The sequence below is a fragment of the Photinus pyralis genome, unplaced genomic scaffold (assembly GCF_008802855.1).
Source record: "Photinus pyralis isolate 1611_PpyrPB1 unplaced genomic scaffold, Ppyr1.3 Ppyr1.4_LG1, whole genome shotgun sequence".
In the NCBI taxonomy this organism is placed as follows: domain Eukaryota; kingdom Metazoa; phylum Arthropoda; class Insecta; order Coleoptera; family Lampyridae; genus Photinus; species Photinus pyralis.
The window spans coordinates 19793053-19815672 of NW_022170249.1; the positions used below are offsets into that span (position 1 = coordinate 19793053).

Consider the following 22620-nt stretch of genomic DNA (forward strand, 5'->3'; position numbering starts at 1 on the left):
TATTAGAAACAGCAAGGGAATTTATTTCAATTTGTTTGAATATTAAGTATTTAGTTTGAATGTTGTGTGAACACGTTGAGCTTGATACTCGCGGCCAGGGAGGGGGCTTGCGTCGTTCGGTCGACATAGTGGGACATTATTATTATGTTTTTGACGTTTGAAAGAAAGTTTATGTTAATGTGCTGCTCCTATTCCATCTTTGCTACCACAGACCAACTACCGCTACCGAGACGCCACTGCATTGCTGGGATCCATTAAAACAAAGGTGAGTGGTTGCTCAACGCTGCCGACTTTTTTGCACCCGCTTAATTTTATCACACCGCTTAAACAGCTAGTGTGATTCTACTTCTAGACATTAAATGGATTCATTTAAACGAATACGTACTGCTAATTACACTATAGGTGATTCGTCTTTGATTTAAAGTGAATTTAGGCTATTATTACATAAACATGAGAAATTATTGCTTTTATTTAAATTGATATGACCTTGTAAAATGATTAAGGTGCAGGTGAATTTTCTTATCTTTAGAAATTATTAATTAGTGATTATTTTTGTGTATCACTAATGCAATATTCTGTAACTATCAAAAGCAATATGTGATATAAATATACAAATCAAACTTTTATTATATTCCAATATAATGTATTTGTACCGTTGCAATCTTCCGTCAATGAATAACTCTAATGTTTTTCCAAGTTTACAAAATGTTCACATTTTCCCATTGGGGCAATATTGCCCTTTAACATTGTGCCAATCTTAGAAAATGTTGCACCAATTTATGTTCTGCTCGGGATACAAAACTTAAAAGGCGCTCGAATGACCGACAGTTAGTGAAACAATAAGCTCCTTCTTGAGAATCAAAAAATGCGCTGAAAAGGTACTCGTATATTTGTTTCATAATACGAAGTGACTCATTTTTACCACGCCTATGGTTATCAGCTGTTTACATTCGGGTGCTACTGCGCATGTGCGGTGTTCTACTTACCGTGCAAGATATATCTCTATCTTTATTGTTAGGTATCTTGGCACAGATGCTCCTTATTGAAAGTAAATTGGAGGCTATATCTATGTATATATGACCTAAGATTGTTTACCATTATTATTTAGTAGTAGGAAGCTGGTACTAAACACTGGTAGGTATTTTCAAGCTGTTGCTGAGTTTGTTGTACTAATTCACCATCAACATTTTTCCCTTTGTGCACCTTTTAACACACGAATTATACACTAGCAATGTCAAATTTAAAATAAAATCCTATTGTTAGTAGTAAGTTCGAGAAAAAAGGGAATAATATGGACACGATAACTATTTGGAATGTTAGTTGAGCGTAAATCGTAAATGTAATGAATAGTAGGTATCTGATTTTTCACTGCAAAATACTACTTGACGTTAGCTGGAAAGCATCTCGATCGATAGCCTGAAAATAGTATTTTACATTATTAGCCAGGTAAGTGAATTTTTTTTTACTGGCGATAGGAGAAGTTGACTGGCGAGCCGTTAGGCGAGCCTGTCATCTCCTAGAGCCAGTAAAAACTATTACCTGGCGTATAATGTACACTATTTTATTTGTTACTCATTTGTAAACGTAAATAATTAGTTCTTAAATTGATCTTGAAGAAATGTCTAAAATATCATGTGATCCATGTAACAGAGACTTCGCATTAATAAAACATTATTTTAAACAGAATGTTTGAAAAGCACAATTACATCTAATGTAGAGAACAAGAAAGATATCGGGAGTTGTTTCATTGTTTCAAAGAAAGTAAGTACTTACAAGCAGGCAAAGGGAACAATGTAATCTGCAGAAGCTGCTGTCTAGAATATACCATGTTGATTTATTTAAGGACATACAAGCTGCCATAAACAAGATTTATGAAACCGAAAATACAGTATTATTTAAAATGTGTAACGAGAGAAGAAAATATCATATTTGAATTATATTCTGTGAGAAGTTGACAATAAATTAATACCGTTTCAAACACCTAATTATCCCTCTTCATATTACTGAATCTCTTCATGAAATCAAATTTTGCTATAAATAGGTATTATGAAAGATTTTAAGGTTGTTTGTAAAGTCTCATTCTCTTTGATCTAGAACTGCTAAGATAAATAACCAGTGCCTAGTTATAATTAATTCTTCTCTTATAATTACGTGTTGGAATCAAAATAGCAGGTGAAATAATTACTTCGACCGTAGTGACAAGCGCAATTTTTACTATAGTGTGCATATTGCAGTGAATAACGTATTTTAACTTCCTATCATTCTGGCCTGCTATCCCCTTAACAGTTATCTTTCTGGTCTACACTGAGATATGTATGCTTAAGTTATTAGTTTTCTTCAGTTATTTTCTGTTAACGGGACAAAACAAAGCTGGGTTACGTACCCCAATGTATTAAATATCGCATTTACGTCGAGCATCTCATTGATTGATGTAATCATTATATAGATTGAGATTCATGTAGCCAACTACTGATGGGAATAAAAGGCCATCCTTGATCATGAATGTACTAGAACTAACATAAAATTAAACGTTCGATATTTTTACTTTATGTTCGACGTATTTGAGCCCGTTTGAAAATCGCACATACCTTACACTTGGGCTAATCAATACAAGACCCGGTTACGGCATGGAACTAACCAATTGGCAAATACACGGAATATTAATCATTATATCTGGCTTGGAAACTGCGGTCGGTTATCATTATTCCATTCCCTTAACAGTATCTAACTTTACGCCGAATTACTTCAAGTTAACGAAGGTAATTTTACCCGTCGACACAGTTTCGTCCTTTTTTAAGATTTCATTTAGAGAAATAAATTGTACGCGCTCCCGCTCAATAGGCGACATTTTCAACAAGCATCAAAAGAGAAGTAAACTGGGTAATGAATTTTAATTAGAGTCATTAACGACATTGTAGTCAAGACCCCACAGCATAAATTACCTGATTAATTCCATCCCTTCAATCCACCCCTTCAAAGTTTCGCACTTCAAAGTTCCTAAATCTAATGGACGCAAATGTCTAAACTACTCTATAAGCTCTTTGGGATGCATGGTGTTAATGCACTCGTTAGTTTTGAATCGATTGTTAGCAGGGAAACCCGTGGGCCAAAGAAATTCTATCAACATTATTAAAGTGCGTTCCAAGTGTTGTAGTGAGAAACCCTTTTATGGACATTTCAGTATAGTTTTATCGAAGGCATCAAATCGAATTGTGGTAGGTTACCTATTGTTGTGAAGAATGATAAGGGATCGATCAAGAATTGTACGTAACATTTCCCTCGAGGCCTACTGAATAGTGAATATCCTGACGTTTTCTCACCTTATATCTATTAGAAATCGGAACTTCGTAGAATATTCTGCACGAACTGTTGTGATAATGAGAGTTTGAAATTTTACAATCTCATTAAAACTAGTAAAATTATATAGGATTCATTAACGCAACGTTTATTTTGTTTCTAATTTTACTGTGACGCCTAGGTTTTTGATATAAGGGTAATTATTCTAATTTCTCTTAGAAAGTTGTGAAATTTAGTATTATGTTACCCTTAACTCTCATTAAAAAATTTTCGCAGTTGTTATGTTTCGAGACTGCTAAGATCAAATTTCGCCGATATCGAATTCAGTTATGTTGGCCATAAAATGAGATACGAACCTTAAGGTTGGAAAGAGGCAGCCACACAAAAATTACCTACTTTATAACTGTCCTACTTTATAACTGCCTATGTTGCAGGAATGTCCAAATATACACTTTTGCCAAAGAAAGGGAAATAAATGTGCAAGATCTCATAAGTGAATAAAATCCTCCCACTCCCCTCGTCGCTTCATTTTATAATGGATTCACATTCATATATCCTAGGTACATATAGGGAGGTATTGCATTGGCGTAAAAAATTACCTTACTTTTTTTAAAAGGGCCTAACCGATCTAAACCAAATTAGGAACACATATTCTTAGACATAAAAGGAAGAGCTGAAAAGTTTTTGGGGAAATTGCGTATGCGCAAGTGTGTACTCTGATTTCCGGCTATACGACTAAACCGATTTGAACCAAATTTGGTACATAAGGTAAACAAAAAGGCCAGAACCACGCCTGCGCAGGCGTGGGGGTGGCGTATGCAGATATCATTACACTCCGAAGATTATTGTTCCTGAATTGTAACTGCAAGTATTACCGATTTGATTTCCTTTTGAAGATTACTGTTAACGCTTGAATTACTTCGATATCGAGACCATTGACACCATTATTTCCGATGTTATGTACTTACCACTTACGTTAAATTCGCTTTCTAACGTAAATTGAATTATTGTTTCGTCGTGCTAATTACGATTTTAGTATTATTATTAGTATTAGTTATACTCGAGTTGTATCAAACGTTGAATTTGCCTCCCTTATTTTATGCCGTGCTGTCAATACCCCCTCTCTATTTTTGTGTGTTTATATCTTATTGCACATTTTGGCGACAGCCTTTTTTTAAACGCGGAAAGATTGCGGCTAGGGTCCAAAGGTAAGATTATTGTGATACTCCGTGAGCTAACTTTTGTGGTGGCTTTCGTTACACCCGAATTGTAATTAGTGGTTTTCTTCATAGTCATTTTTTAACAATTGTAGCTCCGTTACTTATTGTAGAAGCCTATTTCGATACTGATCCCTTTTGGCAAATATCGTTTATGTGCTACTTTCTCAATTTCTGTACCCTTTTAGCTTTAACATCTGTATCAAGCCCAGAACAAGTATCTCTTTGTCCGACTTGACCCCCCGCAGTAAGTACTCTCTCTTTAAATTTACTGTAATACTGAGTTGCGCCCGTCCCGTTTGCTATATCCTCTTTCGCTCTATTTTGACTATACTTCGTTCACCCAACAGAAATAGTTAAGCCCCTCCTCAACAATTACCGCCACATTTGAATACGACGTTGTTATTGGTGTAATTTTTGAAGCCACAATCACACTTGTAAAGCGAATTGGCCGAATCGGGTAATCTGTCATCTGTCATCTTGCCTATTGCGTTTCTGCCGGTTTTTACGTTTTTACATCTTTACTTGCGTCAATTTGCCATTAATCTCTTTTATTCACACAAAATAGTCTTTATAAAGACTCGTCGGTGTATTCTAAAGATAGTCAGGTGAGTAATTATAAAATTTTATACACGATTTTTACATGCCTGTTTTTAGGGTTATATTATTCGCGATCAAGAAAAGTTGTACGCAAACATGAATGTCGCCGGTGCTGCTTTCTCTCCACCGAAAAAACGTTCTGCCAAGCACTTTTCAGTTGAAGACAAAACTGGCATTTTAAATACACGATGACGAAGACTTACCCCATTTGAAACGAACTACTTTATGGAAATTAATAAAAGAAATAGGTTTTCGGTCAGTAAACCTTTTTTCTTTACGTGTATGTATATTATGTACTTGTCATTGTAGATTCGAAAAGAGGTCACGCAATAGTGTTCTTAGAGAAAAGGACGAAATAATTACTTGGAGGCGTCGGTTCTTGCGTGAAATTAGAAAATATCGTGAAGAAGGTAGGAAGTTGTATTTCCTTGATGAAACTTGGGTGAATGCTGGGCATACTGTAAGCAAAGTATGGAAGGGCACCACAATTCTCACTCCAAGACAGGCATTTATCAACGGGCTATCAACTGGATTGAAAGATCCATCGGGCAAAGGAAATCGCCTTATTGTTCTCCATATAGGGTCCGAGGATGGCTTCGTCGAGGAAGGTTTGCAGTGTTTTGAATCGAAGAAAACAGGGGATTATCACGAAGAAATGACCAGTGAAGTTTTTGAAAAGTGGTTTATGGAAATCGTTACACATCTTGATGAACAATCTGTGATTATAATGGACAACGCTTCATATCATAGCAGGAAAAGTGAAAAAATACCAAACACCAGTACGAAAAAAGCTGATATACAAACTTGGTTAACAAGCAAATCGATACCTTACGAAGAAGATATGGTAAGAGCTGAACTTCTGCAGCTTGTGAAACGGGCAGCTGTTACACCAAAATATGTAGTTGATGAAATTGCAAAGGAACACAATCGTACCGTGCTGCGATTGCCTCCATATCACTGCGAATTGAATCCAATTGAACTGATATGGCCGCAAATAAAAGGTGAAGTGGCCAGAAACAACACCACATTTAAAATGAAAGACCTTCATCCACTTTTTCAACAAGCAGTGGAACATGTTACTGCTGAAAATTGGAAGAACGCAATTCGCCATGCTCAAAGTGAAGAGGAAAAAATGTGGCAAATTGACATTTTAATGGACATCGTAGTGGAGCCATTAGTAATTCATGTGGGAGATGACTCGACATTAACGGAGTCCGAATCCGAGTGAAGCGATACAGGATTTAAATTGTTATGTACCTTTGTTTATATTCAAGTGCACTTGTAATTTCAAAACTTTGTGCTGCTGTAATAATACTTTTTTGTACTTTTCTCAATATAAACAGTGTTTTTATGTTGCATATTTACATGTATTTAACAATTTGCAGGTTTTACTATTTTTGCCACGAGTTATGTTCAGAGAGATAGCGCCATAATTAGTCTTGAGCAAGTGACATTTCAATTTGATTTTTCAAATTTTCCGCTTTTTATAATTTTGTGGTTGTAAAGCTGGTTGCTGCTTACATTGGCCCAAATTTTGTAGGAGTGGCTTAACTATTTCTGTTGGGTGAACGAAGTATAGCTGTGAATGAGAACCACATCTCTACATCTACTTTGCCTGACCTTTAATGCTTAACTAAAGCTAATTTTATGTGCACGTGCACGTAATATATTAATATTTCTGCCGCCCAACGTACTGGGGTCCTGCTCTTGATTTTCCAACGTACTCACCACCTAGGCGTCAGGGTTTTTAGCTTAGGTTTCTTAGGACCCACACTACTACACCTCTCCGCCCCAGGGACCGTTCATTGACTGGACTATGACGTCTGTATCAACTTGCGGGTAATTCTAAGAGTAAAAAGAGAGAATATGACGGCGGTGGGAAATAGCATAGCAGGCGAATTGATTTATCATAAAACAGAAGAGACGATGTCAGTTTTGTTTTATTACGCCACTGCCAATGATGACCCCCACTCTTATAACTTCCTTTTTATCCATTTCCGTCTCGTGCCCTTTTAATGAAAGGTTCTCTCTTTCATTTTTTACTCGTAGGGGTAATCTGAGTAGCGTCGAGACTGCATTCGTTGAAAGAAAGCCGTTGGGCCCTTGTTTCTAAAAATGTTTAACCACAAATTTGGTAAATGTCTGCTTCTTCTTTAATTGGGTTCTTGTGTACTGGGTATAGAAGCAAGAGTAGACGAGGGCAAAGAAAATGCACTTCCCTCTTCGATACCGTCAGAAATTCTAATCTTGTTAGGCAAATCCAAAGAACCGGCAGTAAACCTACATAATTATCTTTATTATGTTTGATCGAGTATGCGTGGTTCATATTTGTTAATGTGATTGAAACCATCCAAACGTCAAACGTAATTTTAAATAATTCAATTTATCGTGAATGAGCAAGAAGTTCCAGAAACTATTCGAAATAAGGTCAATCTTGTGATTTAGTAGGTAATGACAATTAATAATTGACGTTTCTAATTTTCAATGACCTGCAAATATTTGTTCGTTTTGTCATTAAAGTATAAATGAGTTACTATGGTGATACTTAATGCCCTAGGGCATAAAGTGGTACTTTATGCCCGCGTATCACAGATATAAAATGTGCTATGATAGGTTAGTAAGACATAAATAACTATTATGTCGAAGTAATTTCACGCTGGGAAAGCGTCTTTAAATCGGGCTTTGATCCAAGTGGCCAAAGATTTAATAATCAAACGCACATCAGCAGAAAACTATTAGCTCGTTGGGGTACCTAAATTAAATTCCAAAATCAAGATTTTTAGTGGCGTCCGAGCTAAATAAGAAATGCCGGGATACTATTCCTACGACTCTTATAGGCGAATGACTTTTCGTACCTCGCCTCGTGCCTCGTACGCAGAACACATCCAGTCGGGGCAGACAAAACTACTTACCACAACCAAGAGACCGTTACCGACAGTTACCCCGAAAATACTATCAATACTTGCAAGCAAATCCTCGCAATAATAGGGAAAGCGAGACACGTTGCTCCGCCGAATAAGTTACAAGTTGTAATCCAGATTTCACGATTTATCGTGAGAATTCACGATTTTACATGTTTTCTCACGATCTCACGATAAACGTAATGAATCTCACGATATTTGAAAAAAGTTCTTTGCGAAAATACTGCTTAAATGACACGGGTATAATAATTTTCTTCTTAATGACGTTTTTGTATTTTCAAATATGAATTGATTATGGGTGAAAACTTTTTATCCTTCTAGTAAACAAGACTGCAATTCATCTGATTTAGTGTCTAGTTAGAATAAGAACAAATGATTTTTTGTTTAAATTATTTAATGAATAGTTATACAAGACGATAAAGAGATGTTTCGATAATAAAAAACTTTATTTTATAGCAGAAGCCATAGAAATCATAATCAAACTTCTGAAAATTGAAAGATCTTTTAAAAATAACTAACCGTTTGACAACAATTAATATATTTCCTTTACATCGTTAACTTACCCGACTTTCCCCTACGTTGTTTCTGGCTCTTGAAAATGAGTTTCTCCAAGATGAAAGAAACACTCTCCATTGTGGTACTAAGACAATTGATCCCTTTAAATTGATCTCCGTAACTAACCGATATTATACATTCTCCATACGTTTATGTGATGGTATTTAGGTCGAACTCAGATCCCATTTTCAGCAGTATTGTGATACTATATTGTAAAGCTTAAATTTACTACCCTTCGCATGATACGACCCTCCTTTTTGCTGTCTACATTATAATTGCGTACATGTTTAATACATGCATTGAAGATAAGGATATAATTCCCTTCGAACTATTTCGATCTCGTTTACGAACTTCACTAACTAAACTTCATTAATAATTGCCAACGGAAGTAATTTTACAGGATTTTGCCTAAAAATGATCAGGTTTAGATCTATTACGACGTTATGTTTTTTTTAACAAAAGACCAAATAATAAAAATCCACTTCTTAGTTGGAAGTTTTCAGATAAATTTCGAGGAACCGCAAAAACACTGAATCTGGTAATTCAATGCCGGATGTTATCTGATACCTTTTTGTTACTTTGTTCGGGAAGATTTTTTTTTTAGACGTTTTAAATTGATTCTTTCTCCTATTGCGAAATATTTTGGCGAAACTCGGGGCGTCCCATTGTATAAAACTGGTTAACAATGGAAATGGAATAGTAAAATTGAGGTGCGTTCCATCATATTGAATTGTCCTTTTATGCTGTTGACATTTTTTTGAGCGGCGGACGCTTCCGTTTTTACGCTTTTGCGAATTGTTCGAATTGGCAATCAAGATAATTGCCACGTCCTTTCCTTTTAATTCTCTGATCCTTTTATTTTACGTAGTACGTTTTCAATTGGAGAGCGCGGCGACTGTAAATACCTCACAAATTTAAATTGACCCTTCTTATTTTAATTACCGAATTTTTGCACTTAACTATCGGCAGTTTCGCACAGTTAGTAATTTAATGATATTTTATTCTATGAAAAGGGTACGAATTTGCCTCTAATAATTAAAATGTGCACCGATGGAAATGATTTTGTGTCACGATTTGCGATTCCTGTCGGTTTTTCGTCATAAGCAACTTGAGAAATATCGTATTTTAACAAAATTGAGTTTTGGCCAGCGAGGTGGAAATACACCCACCGAAAAATTGAAAAACTGAAAAATATATTTAAAGACTTGCCATCCGACGTACTTTCTGATTAGAGATTGTCGAGATCACCTTTTCTGTCTAAGTGTTTATATCAAAAGATATTAAACAGAAGAGCAAGTTGCGGCAATTACATTATCATAAGGTAGCAATTAATAGTTGTGAAATACAAGCAGGCAATCTTAACACAGGTATTCTACAAAGACATCAATTTTCAATTGCATGCGTATGACAATATTCATGTAATAAGAAATAAGGACAGAACAAATACGTCATAATCAATTTGTATATATAAATTAGAAATAATGCTCAATAAAACTACTATCGATTTGAATGTCGTGTAATCATAAGGGTTGCAAGGTTTCCAATCTTCAATGTGTGCAAGTGACGATGGACAGCCTCAACTAGCAACCCCCGAACTAGCAGTCTTCCAGTATACAACAGATCGTTCATGGTTCTTCGAGCCAATACCATCAGCCACTGAAGATTACAGAAGCTCCATTACGATGGTTGCAACTCTTAACCATAATGGCAAAGTTGCTCAACCAAAAATTATGGTTAACAAACCCTTCATAGGACGAAAAGGTATCTGGAAGTTTGAGGATGGAATGCCTGCAGTTCACCTCCGACATTGGTTCACTCAAGGAGATTCAAATCCCAAGATGGATACATAAGAAGAATGAAACATTGGAAATACATGGGTTCTGTGATGCATCAGAAAAGTCTTACGGTGCGGCAGTATACACAAAAGCAACCAAGGAAAAGTGTCACTGTTAATGACAAAATCCAAGGAATCCCCTGCACGAACAAAGCCAACGGTACCGAAGTTAGAATTATGTGCAGCCGTACTACTAGCTAAGCTGATCAAGAGAGCAACAACGGCACTCCAGGTAAAAAAAGCCACCATCTTCGCATGGACAGATTCAATGATTACACTGGCCTGGATAAACGGAGAGCCAAGCACATGGAAGACGTTCTATGGATGCAAGAAAGATTCTAGCCACTAACAAAGATATTCAGAGTGATAGCATACTGCAATCGGTTGATATCATACTGTAGAAAGAACCAGAAGTAAACAGTCGAAAACAGGATTGATCCAGCAGAATAAGAAGATCACAATAAGAAACTCACCAGAGCGAAATACAAGCCTTAAGAAAAGGCAAGAAGATAACAACAGACAGCAAAATCACATCCCTAAATCCATTCTTAGACCAGAACGGATTACTGCGAGTAGGAGGAAGATTATCCATCTCTCTACTAACATACAATGAGAAGCACCCGTGCATCATTGAAGCACAGTCACATCTGGAACATCTATTAATAGTAGATACACACCAGAAAACACTGCATGGAGGACTACAGAGCACCTTGGAATACCTGAGAAGAAGAACTGCTCAAGGAATAATAAGGAAATGTTCAAGATGCATCCGTTACAAGAAACAGTTAGCAACTCATCCAGCAGAAGATAATATAGCACGAGTAGTAACAACCCAAATGGCAGACAGAAAAAGGGGAAAAACAGCAATACATCAACTAGTTCCCCTACATTCAGAAGATGCAAAGGCAGGGAACAATCAGAAGATGAAGAGTTTCGGCATAAAGAGAATTTATTATAGTATAACCATACTATGGGCACTACGGGCATGATTTGTACAAAAAAAATTTTTTTTAGAACAGGTTTTATTATGGTGTTAAAAGTGTGTTTAAAATTATGTTTAAAATTGTTTAATATTAATTTGTGTTTTTTTAATGTTTAAGTACTCTTGATAGCTTTACAATTTTGAAAAGCAGCCAGCAAAATTGAATTGAATTCTTTGGTCGAAACGAATTTAATATTTTTAAAGTTGTCCATTTCAGTTGGACAACAGTACAATAAATTATTAAAAAGACGTTTTAGTTTTCAGTTCTCTGCTCGTCTAAATTTGCAGAGTAAACCATTTTTAAGGGTTACAAAAAAAAACGCCGTTTAAAACATTTACCTAAAACGTTTTTTTTTGTTTTAATTGTTTTGTTTAAAATACAGGTTTTTAAAACTTGTTTTAAACATTTTGTTTAAAACATGCCAATCCTGCAGTCCTGCATGTATTGCCTTATCATTTAAAGAAAATCTATTGATTTTTTTAACGTTTATCAATGCATACAGGTATTTAAGGTAAGATTTCACACATTAAACCGTTTTACCGCGCACAAACTTGAACTGGCAGTGGGACCCAAATTGGCAGACGAGTCTGCCACCTTGATCAAGTACTGTAATAGAGGCCGGACAAACTGTGAAAAGTTATTTGATATTTAGAGTAATTTAAATTCATACATCCTCAATTCCTGATATGAAAATCCATTCATCAAACCAATGTGAACGATATTAATTAGTAAATTATTTTACCAAATTTAACTGGTGAACCCTCAAGTCATTATCTGCTTAATTTAACCAGCGTATAGAAACGAAACTTAAAACAAACCCATCGCGAGAGATGAATTAAAAGTTTTCTTTGTAATAATAGAAGTTGCGATAATGAAAGCACGTTCCTATCGGGTATAGAATTACTAAAGCTATGTTGGGGAAATTTTATAAAATCCCTAATAAAAATTTCATGCTCTCATATCGGCATAATTAGCCATTAAATGTTACTACCATACCTTTTATTTGCTCTCTACGTTCACGGAACTATACCATATGGTCCAATTCTTGACCTGAAAGACAAAAACAAGTATTAAAAATATATAATTAAACTTGCGCAATGGAGATCTTTCCCGGTGAAAATTCTCAACGGTTCCTTATAATGAATGTCTACATTTCCCTCTGTAGGAAAGATCGCGCGCTTACGTGTGGAATCTATGGGACCGCTCTAGCGTTAAGATACCTATAAATTTCCCGAATCTTATGAAATTAGAAATTTTCAAGATCCCTCAACACAACCTATCATTACAAGCATGTCACAGTCCATACTTTGCATAGCTTTACATAATTTAAAGTTACTCAAAGTTTCAAAATGGCGCTTAGTGTAAAATACAAAAGCAAATATCAGAAACTTGAAAATGCTCTAAATATTCAGGACACGATATTACATATTTTATTAATGCCAAACAACATGTCGCTGTCACTGAAAAGTTTCTTTCGTATAAAGTTTCGTGTAACATAAATTAGTAATATGAAGATAAATACCATACTAAATAGGGAGAAAGCTCGTATGCTACAATACGTAATTTGGACGGGTATTTTAAATTTGCATTTTTTGTGCGTCTGGTTATAAGCTTTGATTTTTTAATTAAACTTTTATAATATACAACTACATGCGTTACTGGAAGACTTATGCAAACCTTTAAGGGCGATATTGCCCATATATTGCCGTGGTATCTAATAATGTTACCGAAAGGTGCCTTTACATCTCGTTTTTCAGCTAAACAAGTTTAGGATCTCGAGTTGCAAAGAGCCGTTGAACCAAAGTGGAAAAATTGCTCGTGTACCTCTTATAACGTTTCATCTTCCTTTAGTCCTTTATCGTTAGAATTACGCTGCTATTTGCTGTTAAAGTTTTAACGACGTACGAATAGAAAAATTTATACACGGAAGGCAACTATTTTCCAAAAGCGAGAACCGTAAATACTTGACTAATCATATTGGGAAGGGAAAAAAAGAAACGAAAACCACCCTTTATAATAGGTTTATATAATAGGGAATATGCATGTGGTTTAAATTTACTTGATTCTTTCTCCAGCAAATATTATTATTGTCCTGACATTATACTTAAACCATTAGTTTCTTATTTAGTTTGTTTTTAATTGCTAAAAATGTTAATTCAAAAGTGCAAAATAAGCGAACGAAATTCAAATTTGCAAAACGCTTCACTATTGGACGAATGAAAGTGACGTCAAATGCCACGCGATCGCATTTGTTGTGTCAATATTCGTACTTAGTGCAGTCAAATTACAGTTTGGGCAGGTGGAGCTGGGTGTTGTCATTTCACTCAACGAAATCAAGTGTCTCCTATGTAAAAACATCCGCTGAATCCGAAACCCATAGTCCCCCTAGCCGAAAACTCCCGGAATATATTGTTATGTATAAACAAAAAACGATGAAAAAATGGCAAGATGTCGTTTCTTTTCGCATTTGACTTCAATTATCTCGTTAACTATTACTCTAAGGGAAAAAATGAAGAGAAATGAATTGGTTTAGAATTGAATTTTCTATAAGACACAATGGGTATGAAACGTTCATTTTCAAATGTTATTGTTTTTTATGGAAAAATATAAAAAAGCAATCCCGAAGATGATCAATTGGTTATTACTATCTAAGTAAAATTCATCCGATCTTTTTCAAAATCCGTATTTGGTCACTTCTTTTGATAACAAAACAATATGACAAACCCGATCACCGTAGATTTGATAGTTATTGCATAATTAAATAAACAAATTTACAAAACGATACTTGGTCTTTTAAACTGGGTGACTCCCAGAGCGTTCTACGTTTGTTTACAGATGGTGGAATCCTAAGACAACCATTTCCAAAAATTGTCCCGATGATTCTTGCAAATTGATGAACTGTGGAATTTTTTTTAGTTAACTAACAAATTGAATAACTCCCGAAATATAACAAGGAAGGTAACTCTATAATAGGCCCTTGGCGTTCTGATTAATAAAAATCATACATTTTGGTAAAATAAAAGCATTAAAAAGCTCCCCCTTTAATGAATCGTTCGATGCGACCCGATTTGCAAAATCATTTTTTGTTGTGTCGAAATCAAGTCCGAAGTCAAAAGCTGATTTCTCGTGAACTCGGATTTGGACGTATTTTTTTAATGTAGGTCTTTCCGAGAGCTTTCCATTCGCCTACTATAGATTTACATTTCTTTTGGAAATTATTCCATTTGTTACCTAAGAAAATTCATCGGATTTTGAAACAAAATTTTAATTTAAACACATCGAATAAAGTCGACGTTTTAAATATTATTTTACAAGTTAAATTGAATTGTTCTAACAGTGTTTACTCTTTTTACTATGTTAGAACGATGTAAAAAAGCGATTAAAAAATTTAAAAAATTACATGCACTTTAAGTAAGATGAAGAAATTTGTTTGACATCGATTACTCAGAAAAAGTCAAAAATTCGGAAATTCGGGAATTTAAACCTTCTTTAATTAATTTCTCGGTTTTACGATGTGATAAACACCTGAGGCTCATATCAAAAATGATGAATTAAGCGGATTTTAAATGACAACAATCACTCCAATTAGCCGTCGTTCGATAGAATTCCAAATTTCTGAAGACCAGTAATATCCATTTCGGAAATAACCCGCTCCTCTTCTAGGGACGCTACAACCAAACCAGATCTCCAGGTTAATATCCACCAGCGTGGGCCTTCGTGTAGTACTGCACTTTCATTTTCTACGTACTCGTTCCCCACAGTCACTTCCTGGCCTGGCTTGGACAGTGAACACGGCAACCGGCGTTCTCAACCAAAGAACACGGAAGTCGGACTCTCTCCTGTAGTTTCCTACACCGCAGAACGGTTCGTCATCAGGAACAAATAAATGTATTGATCCCAATCAGGCTGATTGTCGGACACAACTTGTGACAGGTACCCCATTGTCCTATTCATGCGTTCTACCATTTCGTCTGACTGTGGGTGTAAATCAGTGGTTCTGGTCTTGCGAATGCCCAATAGCCGACACAGGCTTTGGAATAACGCTGACTCAAAACTTCGTCCCTGATCAGAGGGTAGTTCCAGGGGTATTCCAAATCTGCTAAAAAGTTTTTTTACCAGAACGTCTGCCACAGTTGTCGCTTCTTGATTTGGTAGAGCATATGTTTCTGTCCATTTACTGAAATAGTGCATGGTCACCAAGATGTATTTATTTCCGGCAGCCGTATCTGGGAAGAGGCCTGCGATATCAATGGCTACTCTTTTAAATGGTTTTGATAAAAAATTCCTGCTCTCCGCATTTATCTAAAAAAACATTTTTTCGAAATTTACCTTTTTAAATAATCATATTTTATTACGGAATTGAAAGTACCTACACTTGCAGCAAATAATAAATTTGTGACACTTGTTTACTTTCTGGTATTCACAGCCTACTCCGATGTATAAACATGTAATTCATTAATGGGTAGATACTTTTGTGAGAAAAATTGAATAACCTAAAAACTATAGGGACGCCCCTTATAAAAATTGAAGAGAACACAAAAGACAATCGAATAGCGAATAGTGCTAGTTCCATTTGAAAAAGAATAGTTGAATGGCTGAATGGCACTTTAAACAAATGACATTGAAATTTGTAAAAATATGCAGGATGTTCTATTAAAAAAATCAGTTATTTAGCGACACCGTAAAAATGAGACACACTACACATTCAAAAATAATTTGTGTAGATCCGCAACCATATATAGTTGACATTTTCACAAAAGATTATTTTAAATATTTTTTTACCAGGTAGAAGTTATAGGAAAGACCGACGCACTTTTGCAGGACCCTGTATATAACCAAATACTATAATATTGAATCGAAATTTTTAGTCGCTCTTTAAAAATTGGGAAATTTTGTAAATTGTAACTTTTGGCTCTTCCGTTTCAATAGGTTGCCTACGTTCCTGCATCTAAACCAGGGTTTTCGTAATTCCTAGATGTCCTCCCGTTATACCACCGTGTATCTGTCGTAGTACTTCAGACTTTCTGTTCTCCGGGATCACTAGCTGTACATTTGTCGTCGTGCCATGATCACTTCCTATTACGCTTTTAAGAAGACCATCTTCTAACCGCAACGAGTCCCACCGACCCCAATATGCCTTTAAAACTGGACCGTATCCTCTTCCCCCCCTCTTCCCAGACTGACTTTCTCTATTCCATTTTCCAGTTTACCATCAGATGCTAACCACGGTCAAGTTCTTGAGCTCTCTAGAGGTGCCCAATTATCATCCACAAGTGCAGTCCGTCGTGCTCTTACAATCTCTCCAACCTCCTGACCTGACCTGACTTCTGGCCATACAGATATCAATGGAAATGTTTCTCGTGCCCGTCCGTAATTTGAGATAGTACAGCACCCCTTTCAACATTGCTAGCGTATGTATCCAAAACGAAGTCTCCTTCTCTTGTAGGATAGCTGACCACCGGAGCCGTAACTAAACCTCGGAAAAAAATTACCACAACACACTTTCCGGAGAATATTATGACCAAAATAATAACGTCAAAAGCAATGGAATGAACTACGAGCACAGTTAAATTAAAATAATTCGGGGATGGAAAAGTTGACCATTTAGCACTATAAATTCCATTTTGCGACGCGAAAGTCTCCATCGGGTATGATGTTTGATAACAAAGCTCATTTCTAACCGACATGCAGTATACTGAATTTGATTTGAGACTGAACGAATTTGTTCTTCAATTGATCCATTCACGTGCGTATTCCTCGTATTTCTCTTTTATAGGGGTATTAAGAGATCTCGCTAATAATAAGTAGGTATTATTGTTCCACTTTCGTTGTACCTTGTCCTTGAAAAGAAGAATATTTCAACAAATGTTAGCCGAGGTGTGCAAATACAAGAGGACACTCCAATATATCGACTATCGTTGCACTGTGTTGCCGACCAGCTCTGAAGAATCCAGAACCCAAAATCAAAGCTTGCCTTCGAAAACATGAAACTTTGTTTGCTAAAAAAACGTTGTCCATTATGCCTCAATGCATCTGCACAACACAAAAAAAGTACGCACGTTTGCAACAAATGGCGTAAGATATTAAGTATTAATAATGTACAACTCTCAAAATGTGTAAGTGCGAGTTGTGTGAAAGGGGTCGAATCGACGATTTATTCTGTTAAAAGCTTGAAAAGGGGTTATAAAAAAAGAAGGGGGGAGTATTTTGAAGGGGACAAGAGTATGTTGAAATTTTAAAAGTGTAGGTAGTCGGTTTGATCAATAATCCTCATATAGCAAATAACTTATAGTAAAAGGACTAAATCCATGCAATTTTCCATGCCCACTTCCTCATAAGCTATGTCCCGTATACGAGTATACCACCCTTTTACTGGCGGCCTACAGCTTAGGTAAATCAATATCCATATGAGTGTTTCAGTTTTCTAATTTAGTTCAGGCACTCCACTTTAGTTTATTTGTGAAAGTGAATATGAATAGCAGCTTGCCGCCACTACTTTGTAGAAACTCGTCTTATTGTTGTTTTATGATACATATACTGAATAAATGTATCATTTGGGTAGTCTAATAAATGTAAAAACGTTGGTTTCAATTAGATATAGTAATACCCTTTAAAATAAGTGGATTAGCGATAAAGTTTCTGTAATACCTTCCAAATTACTAAATTTGCATGCAATGCTGTACCAGAATTTCCCGTTATTGCAAATTGACTTGGAACTAACTAAAATACGTGATTTTGATTTCAAAGCTTGTTAAATTTGCTAAGGCTTAAGGATTTTTTCCAATTATGTTTTTGCATTTTCGCGCCATACTACCCCATTTTCGTACGAGATTGTTGAAGCACCAGTACAAGAAAAATGGGCTTGCCCTATGACAGAAAAATTATATTCCTATAAATCCTGTCTTTGTACCAATATTCACATTTACAGTATTGCTGCGTTACATAAAGATATAAAATATTTTATGACTTCACTGCTAGTTTACATCCTAAATCGGCCATTAAGGTATCGAATAATAAAATTTTATGAGGTTTAACGGAATTTCAAATACAAGTTGCGTCTTTAACGACAGCAGTGCAGACGAATCTGCAACATTATCGCAGATTTAAAGTACATTTAGTTTCGTAACAGTACTTTTTTCTCAGTACTTCCGTGATATTTCCTTAAAGTCGAGTTTATTTAAGTACCTCTCGTCATTAAACTGATACAAAAAACTACAATCACATTACAAGAATGATTTTACTGACAATAGTTCTACATTCAGATTGCAACACGCGAAAATATTTGTTGAATCTTAACTCCCAAGTTAAAAAAACTAAAGGAAATGTGGAAATATTTAAAACTTAACCGGAAGTAATTAACAGTACCGCCGATTACAGGTAAGTTTATCAAACTTGAGTGACACATTTGGCTAGCGCAGTGTGCAATAAATAACAATGTGTATATAAAAGCATTCAGCGGGAAATTTAAGACAATAAATATGTGCATTTCCTCGGATCAAAAAGGGTAAAATTTAATATTTACTTATAACAAGCTTTGGTTTTGCTTTGTACGCAAGGAAATGATCTTGAAGCAAAGTTGGTCACGATTTGAGAAAAACCCAGAGCAATGACCAGGGGCGATGACTGCAAAATCCCAAGATCACGATCTTGGGAAATCTCAATTCAATGACTTTGGGAAATCTGAGCGCTGTGACCTTGGAAAATCTCAGCCATGCCCTTGAGAAATTCAAGTCATGATATTGCGGAAATCCCATTCGAGATCCTCAGCCTCCAGAACAATTTCAACATAGAAAACGACCACGAAAGCAATATCTCAATTACCTACATACCTACAATGTAACATTGCATTTGCAAATTATACCGCAATCCTGACCGCAATCTTAAATTTTTGGCAGGCTATCTGACTAGGCAGCAAGAAAATTCTGAGGCCGAAAGTTGACTTTAAGTTTCCTCTACTGAAAGATAATATTTTTTCCCGTCAAGTTCGGAATGAGAATTCGAATGGGTTTTTGGTTTGCTTAAGAACAGAAAGCTTTCCCATCGCAATCTTAGTTGGGCTAATCGATCAGTTCTCGCTACAAGGTAAACATATAACTTGCCAGCAAATGCGAGCTCGGCTCTTTAATTCGATATCTCTGTAGCGGACGGCATAACATTAAAGGAATCCACCCCCGAATGAAGAGTATGATAGAAAAAATAATGCCAGGAATTTATCTTTTTTTAAGCGTACGGAATTTTCGCTAAGGTACCCCATTACGAACCCGCGTGATCAATGAAGGCAGTCAGGACAGAAGGTTTTTTGGAGCGGAGCAAATAGAAAGTAGGTATTTGATCATTCGCATTCCGCAATAAACAACTAATCGTCAAACTGTTGTGTGTAATAATAATTTATTACCATCAGCAGTATACAAAATTGGTGACTATTACCTTTATGCTCAATGATAGGTTAGTTCCCCTTTGCTTGTTCAATTTTCCGTCTTAATTGCTTTTACATTAATTTCGCTGATATCGCATAATGCGATGCGGTTAACCTAAATTGATTCGGTATTGTGTTTTGAAACTGTATTTACTCTGCTGATAATTTCTTGTATATCAACGGTAACGAGTTTAAACCTTCATTATCGAAAATAACTGATCGTATTTTAACAACCGAGTTAAATCGACCAACAATTTGCACTGCACTTCGGAAATGAAATTGTTTGGTTTGTGACGGCATAAACGAAGTTAAAGTGCTGAACGCATCCGTAATTAACTTCGCAGTTTTTTTAACCATGAAGTGACATGAACAAATCCAATTTGGTGAAGTTTCTAACCTTTCCCAAAGTAACGGAGTACTTTAATTCAATATAGGTATCTTAAATGAGCATTAGATTTTGTGTGGAAACTTTAAACTTAATTGAATTAAAATAATGTTTGGCAGCAAACGGTCTTAGTTCTTAGTTTTAAAATAAAGAACAAAATATTAGGTACACTAAACAATTGTTCTCTTACTGGTAAAAGGAAACATATGAAATAAATGTTTGATTTTGAGCCAAAACTTGAAAATTTGTATCAAGAGGTAATTAAGAAACAGATTTTCTAGTTTCGCAAATATTATGGGGATGACAATGAATACTCAAAATTATACAAACAAATTGATTTATTATTTATGTAACACAAGAACAATATTTATGTGTAGGTCTCAATTTTAAAAACAGTTGTACCATTAGGCAGCAAATGTTGCAACTAGAGCATTTATTTGGGTTAATTTTTTTCTATTTTAAAAAGAGTCAAGGTTTCAAGAACATTCCACCAAACAAATATTGTTCATGTTATTATATTGATTGTAATAGCCCCGAGCTTTCGTAATCTTCTAACACGTTCGTCAATGAATTAATTGTTTTAAAGTACGACTGTTGCCCCATTATCTGGTTCTGGTTTTGAATTACACGCTGGAAATGGGTCGTCTTAAGTTACTTCTGCGACTTTCCAAAATAAGCACAGCTTGGTAAAAGGAGCTGACATCGCAGAATCTGACTTTCAGTATACACCCCGAAAACCACGGTGAACAAATAAAAATTAATAAAATACCACCGCCATTACTATTCCCCCATATTTTGCACGAAATTAAGGCATTCTCATTTTGGCAGTCGCGCTGAAACCAGATTCGAAGATTAGCGTTCAGAGACTTTACAAATTGTGACAGGTAGACTATTAGTAAATGAAGAATTAATGTAAAAGTGCATTACAACTTTTACAATTTTTCAACTTTTAGTATTTTATAATTATTATGTCAATAAAAAGGCAAAACACATTTAATATCAAAAATATATTCATTTTATTTCTCATTCGTGGCCGTAGACGTTCAGAGGTGAATCTACGGTTGTTACTTCACGCTTTTTAAAACATTTTTCTATGGTTACTTTCTTGCTTGTTTGTGAGTGTGCAAACCAATGTACGCACACAGCGAGTGAGTGAGTGACAAGTTAGTGACTGATACGGGCACACACAAACAAACAAGAAAGTAACCATAGAAAAGTGTTTTAAAAACGTGGAGGCTAAGAGTCAAGATGACCACCGACATAGGAGTACCGGAGGCATATTAAATTGACAACTGCGTTTCAATTTAAGGAAAACTGATATTTTCTGGATCATCACAAATTAAAATTGACTCAACAAAATTCAGCACAACCGTTATCATTATCATTACATATTTTTTTTAATTACGGAAAGTAACTTGATGGAGCTGTCCCCTGTTTTAAACATTTTATCCCGTTACAAACGGTCGAATACAAAAATAAACCTCAAATGTACTCACTACTTTACTGTAATTATTCAAATTTGTGTCTGATCCCTAGAGTACAGATGTGATAAACGACGAAAGCAAGCACGTTTCACAGAATTATGTTAAAATAATAGCACAACCGTGTACACAACTTTCTTCTTTTTTGTTTTAAATCACCACCACTGGCCCCATGACGATTGACATTATTGCATTGGCAGCTCGGATACACACTTCAATTTCAACGAAGACAACTTTAAAATTGAAGAATCACCTCCTCTTCTATAACTTGAAACTAATTGCGTAAACACTGACTTTAGACAGCAATCGGAAAGTTTTCATGTATCATTTCTTCTTAATTTAACTGAGAAACTGAAAACCGGCTGACTACCGGAAAAATGCGTATTTTAATTTAAACGTAACGGACTGTTAGTATGCTAAACCAATTGAACCGAGACCGCCCATCCGTTTTAAGTGTAGACCACTTCCATAATCAGTAATCATTTGTCATATTCGGTTACGGCCAACGAGTTGCGAGCACTTATTAACATCCAAATAAAATTCATCAGTTATTTGTTACAAAATTCCACAAGATTTCCTGATCAAACTTTCAATAATTTCAACCTAAAGGGCCATAACTCTCCATGGTTTACATAGAAATATATGCTTTTATTCTTATTCTTGGTGTAATTATGTAAAATTAAGAGAAATACAGCTTACAGTCCCATTTTTGATTTAAAGCTATGCTTCTTGAAATTATTCTTAGGTATGTAACACAACGTCACACACAGAACCTTATTTCGTATTGGGCTTAAAAATACATAGATAGTCTTTATAAAAGCACTTGTTTACTGTCATGGTATTTTTATTTTGTATTCAATGCAGTAAAATTTCTTACATTGCCCTTTTAGGGCAATATATCTGAACGTGTTAGTTTAAACTATCCTGAAGA

At 35.5% G+C, this 22620-nt stretch overlaps 1 protein-coding gene and 1 long non-coding RNA gene across 3 annotated transcripts in view; one reads left to right on the plus strand and one right to left on the minus strand.

The window, feature by feature from the left end:
• Positions 1 to 22620, minus strand: part of LOC116177285 — a 127532-nt gene that overhangs the window by 59876 nt on the left and 45036 nt on the right. The window contains exon 2 of the long non-coding RNA XR_004146642.1: positions 12404 to 12457. This is a non-coding gene — a long non-coding RNA (uncharacterized LOC116177285). The remainder of the gene's footprint in view (positions 1 to 12403; positions 12458 to 22620) is intronic.
• LOC116177270 lies at positions 5071 to 6465 on the plus strand. Of its 2 annotated transcripts, none has more exons than XM_031496203.1 (2): positions 5071 to 5369; positions 5424 to 6465. In XM_031496203.1, exon 2 carries the CDS (start codon positions 5770 to 5772, stop codon positions 6340 to 6342), a length of 573 nt encoding a protein of 190 aa, XP_031352063.1. In that variant the 5' UTR covers positions 5071 to 5369; positions 5424 to 5769; the 3' UTR covers positions 6343 to 6465. The 2 variants fall into 2 exon arrangements, with proteins under 2 accessions (XP_031352063.1, XP_031352071.1); XM_031496211.1 differs by having other exon boundaries at positions 5313 to 5400; positions 5614 to 6465.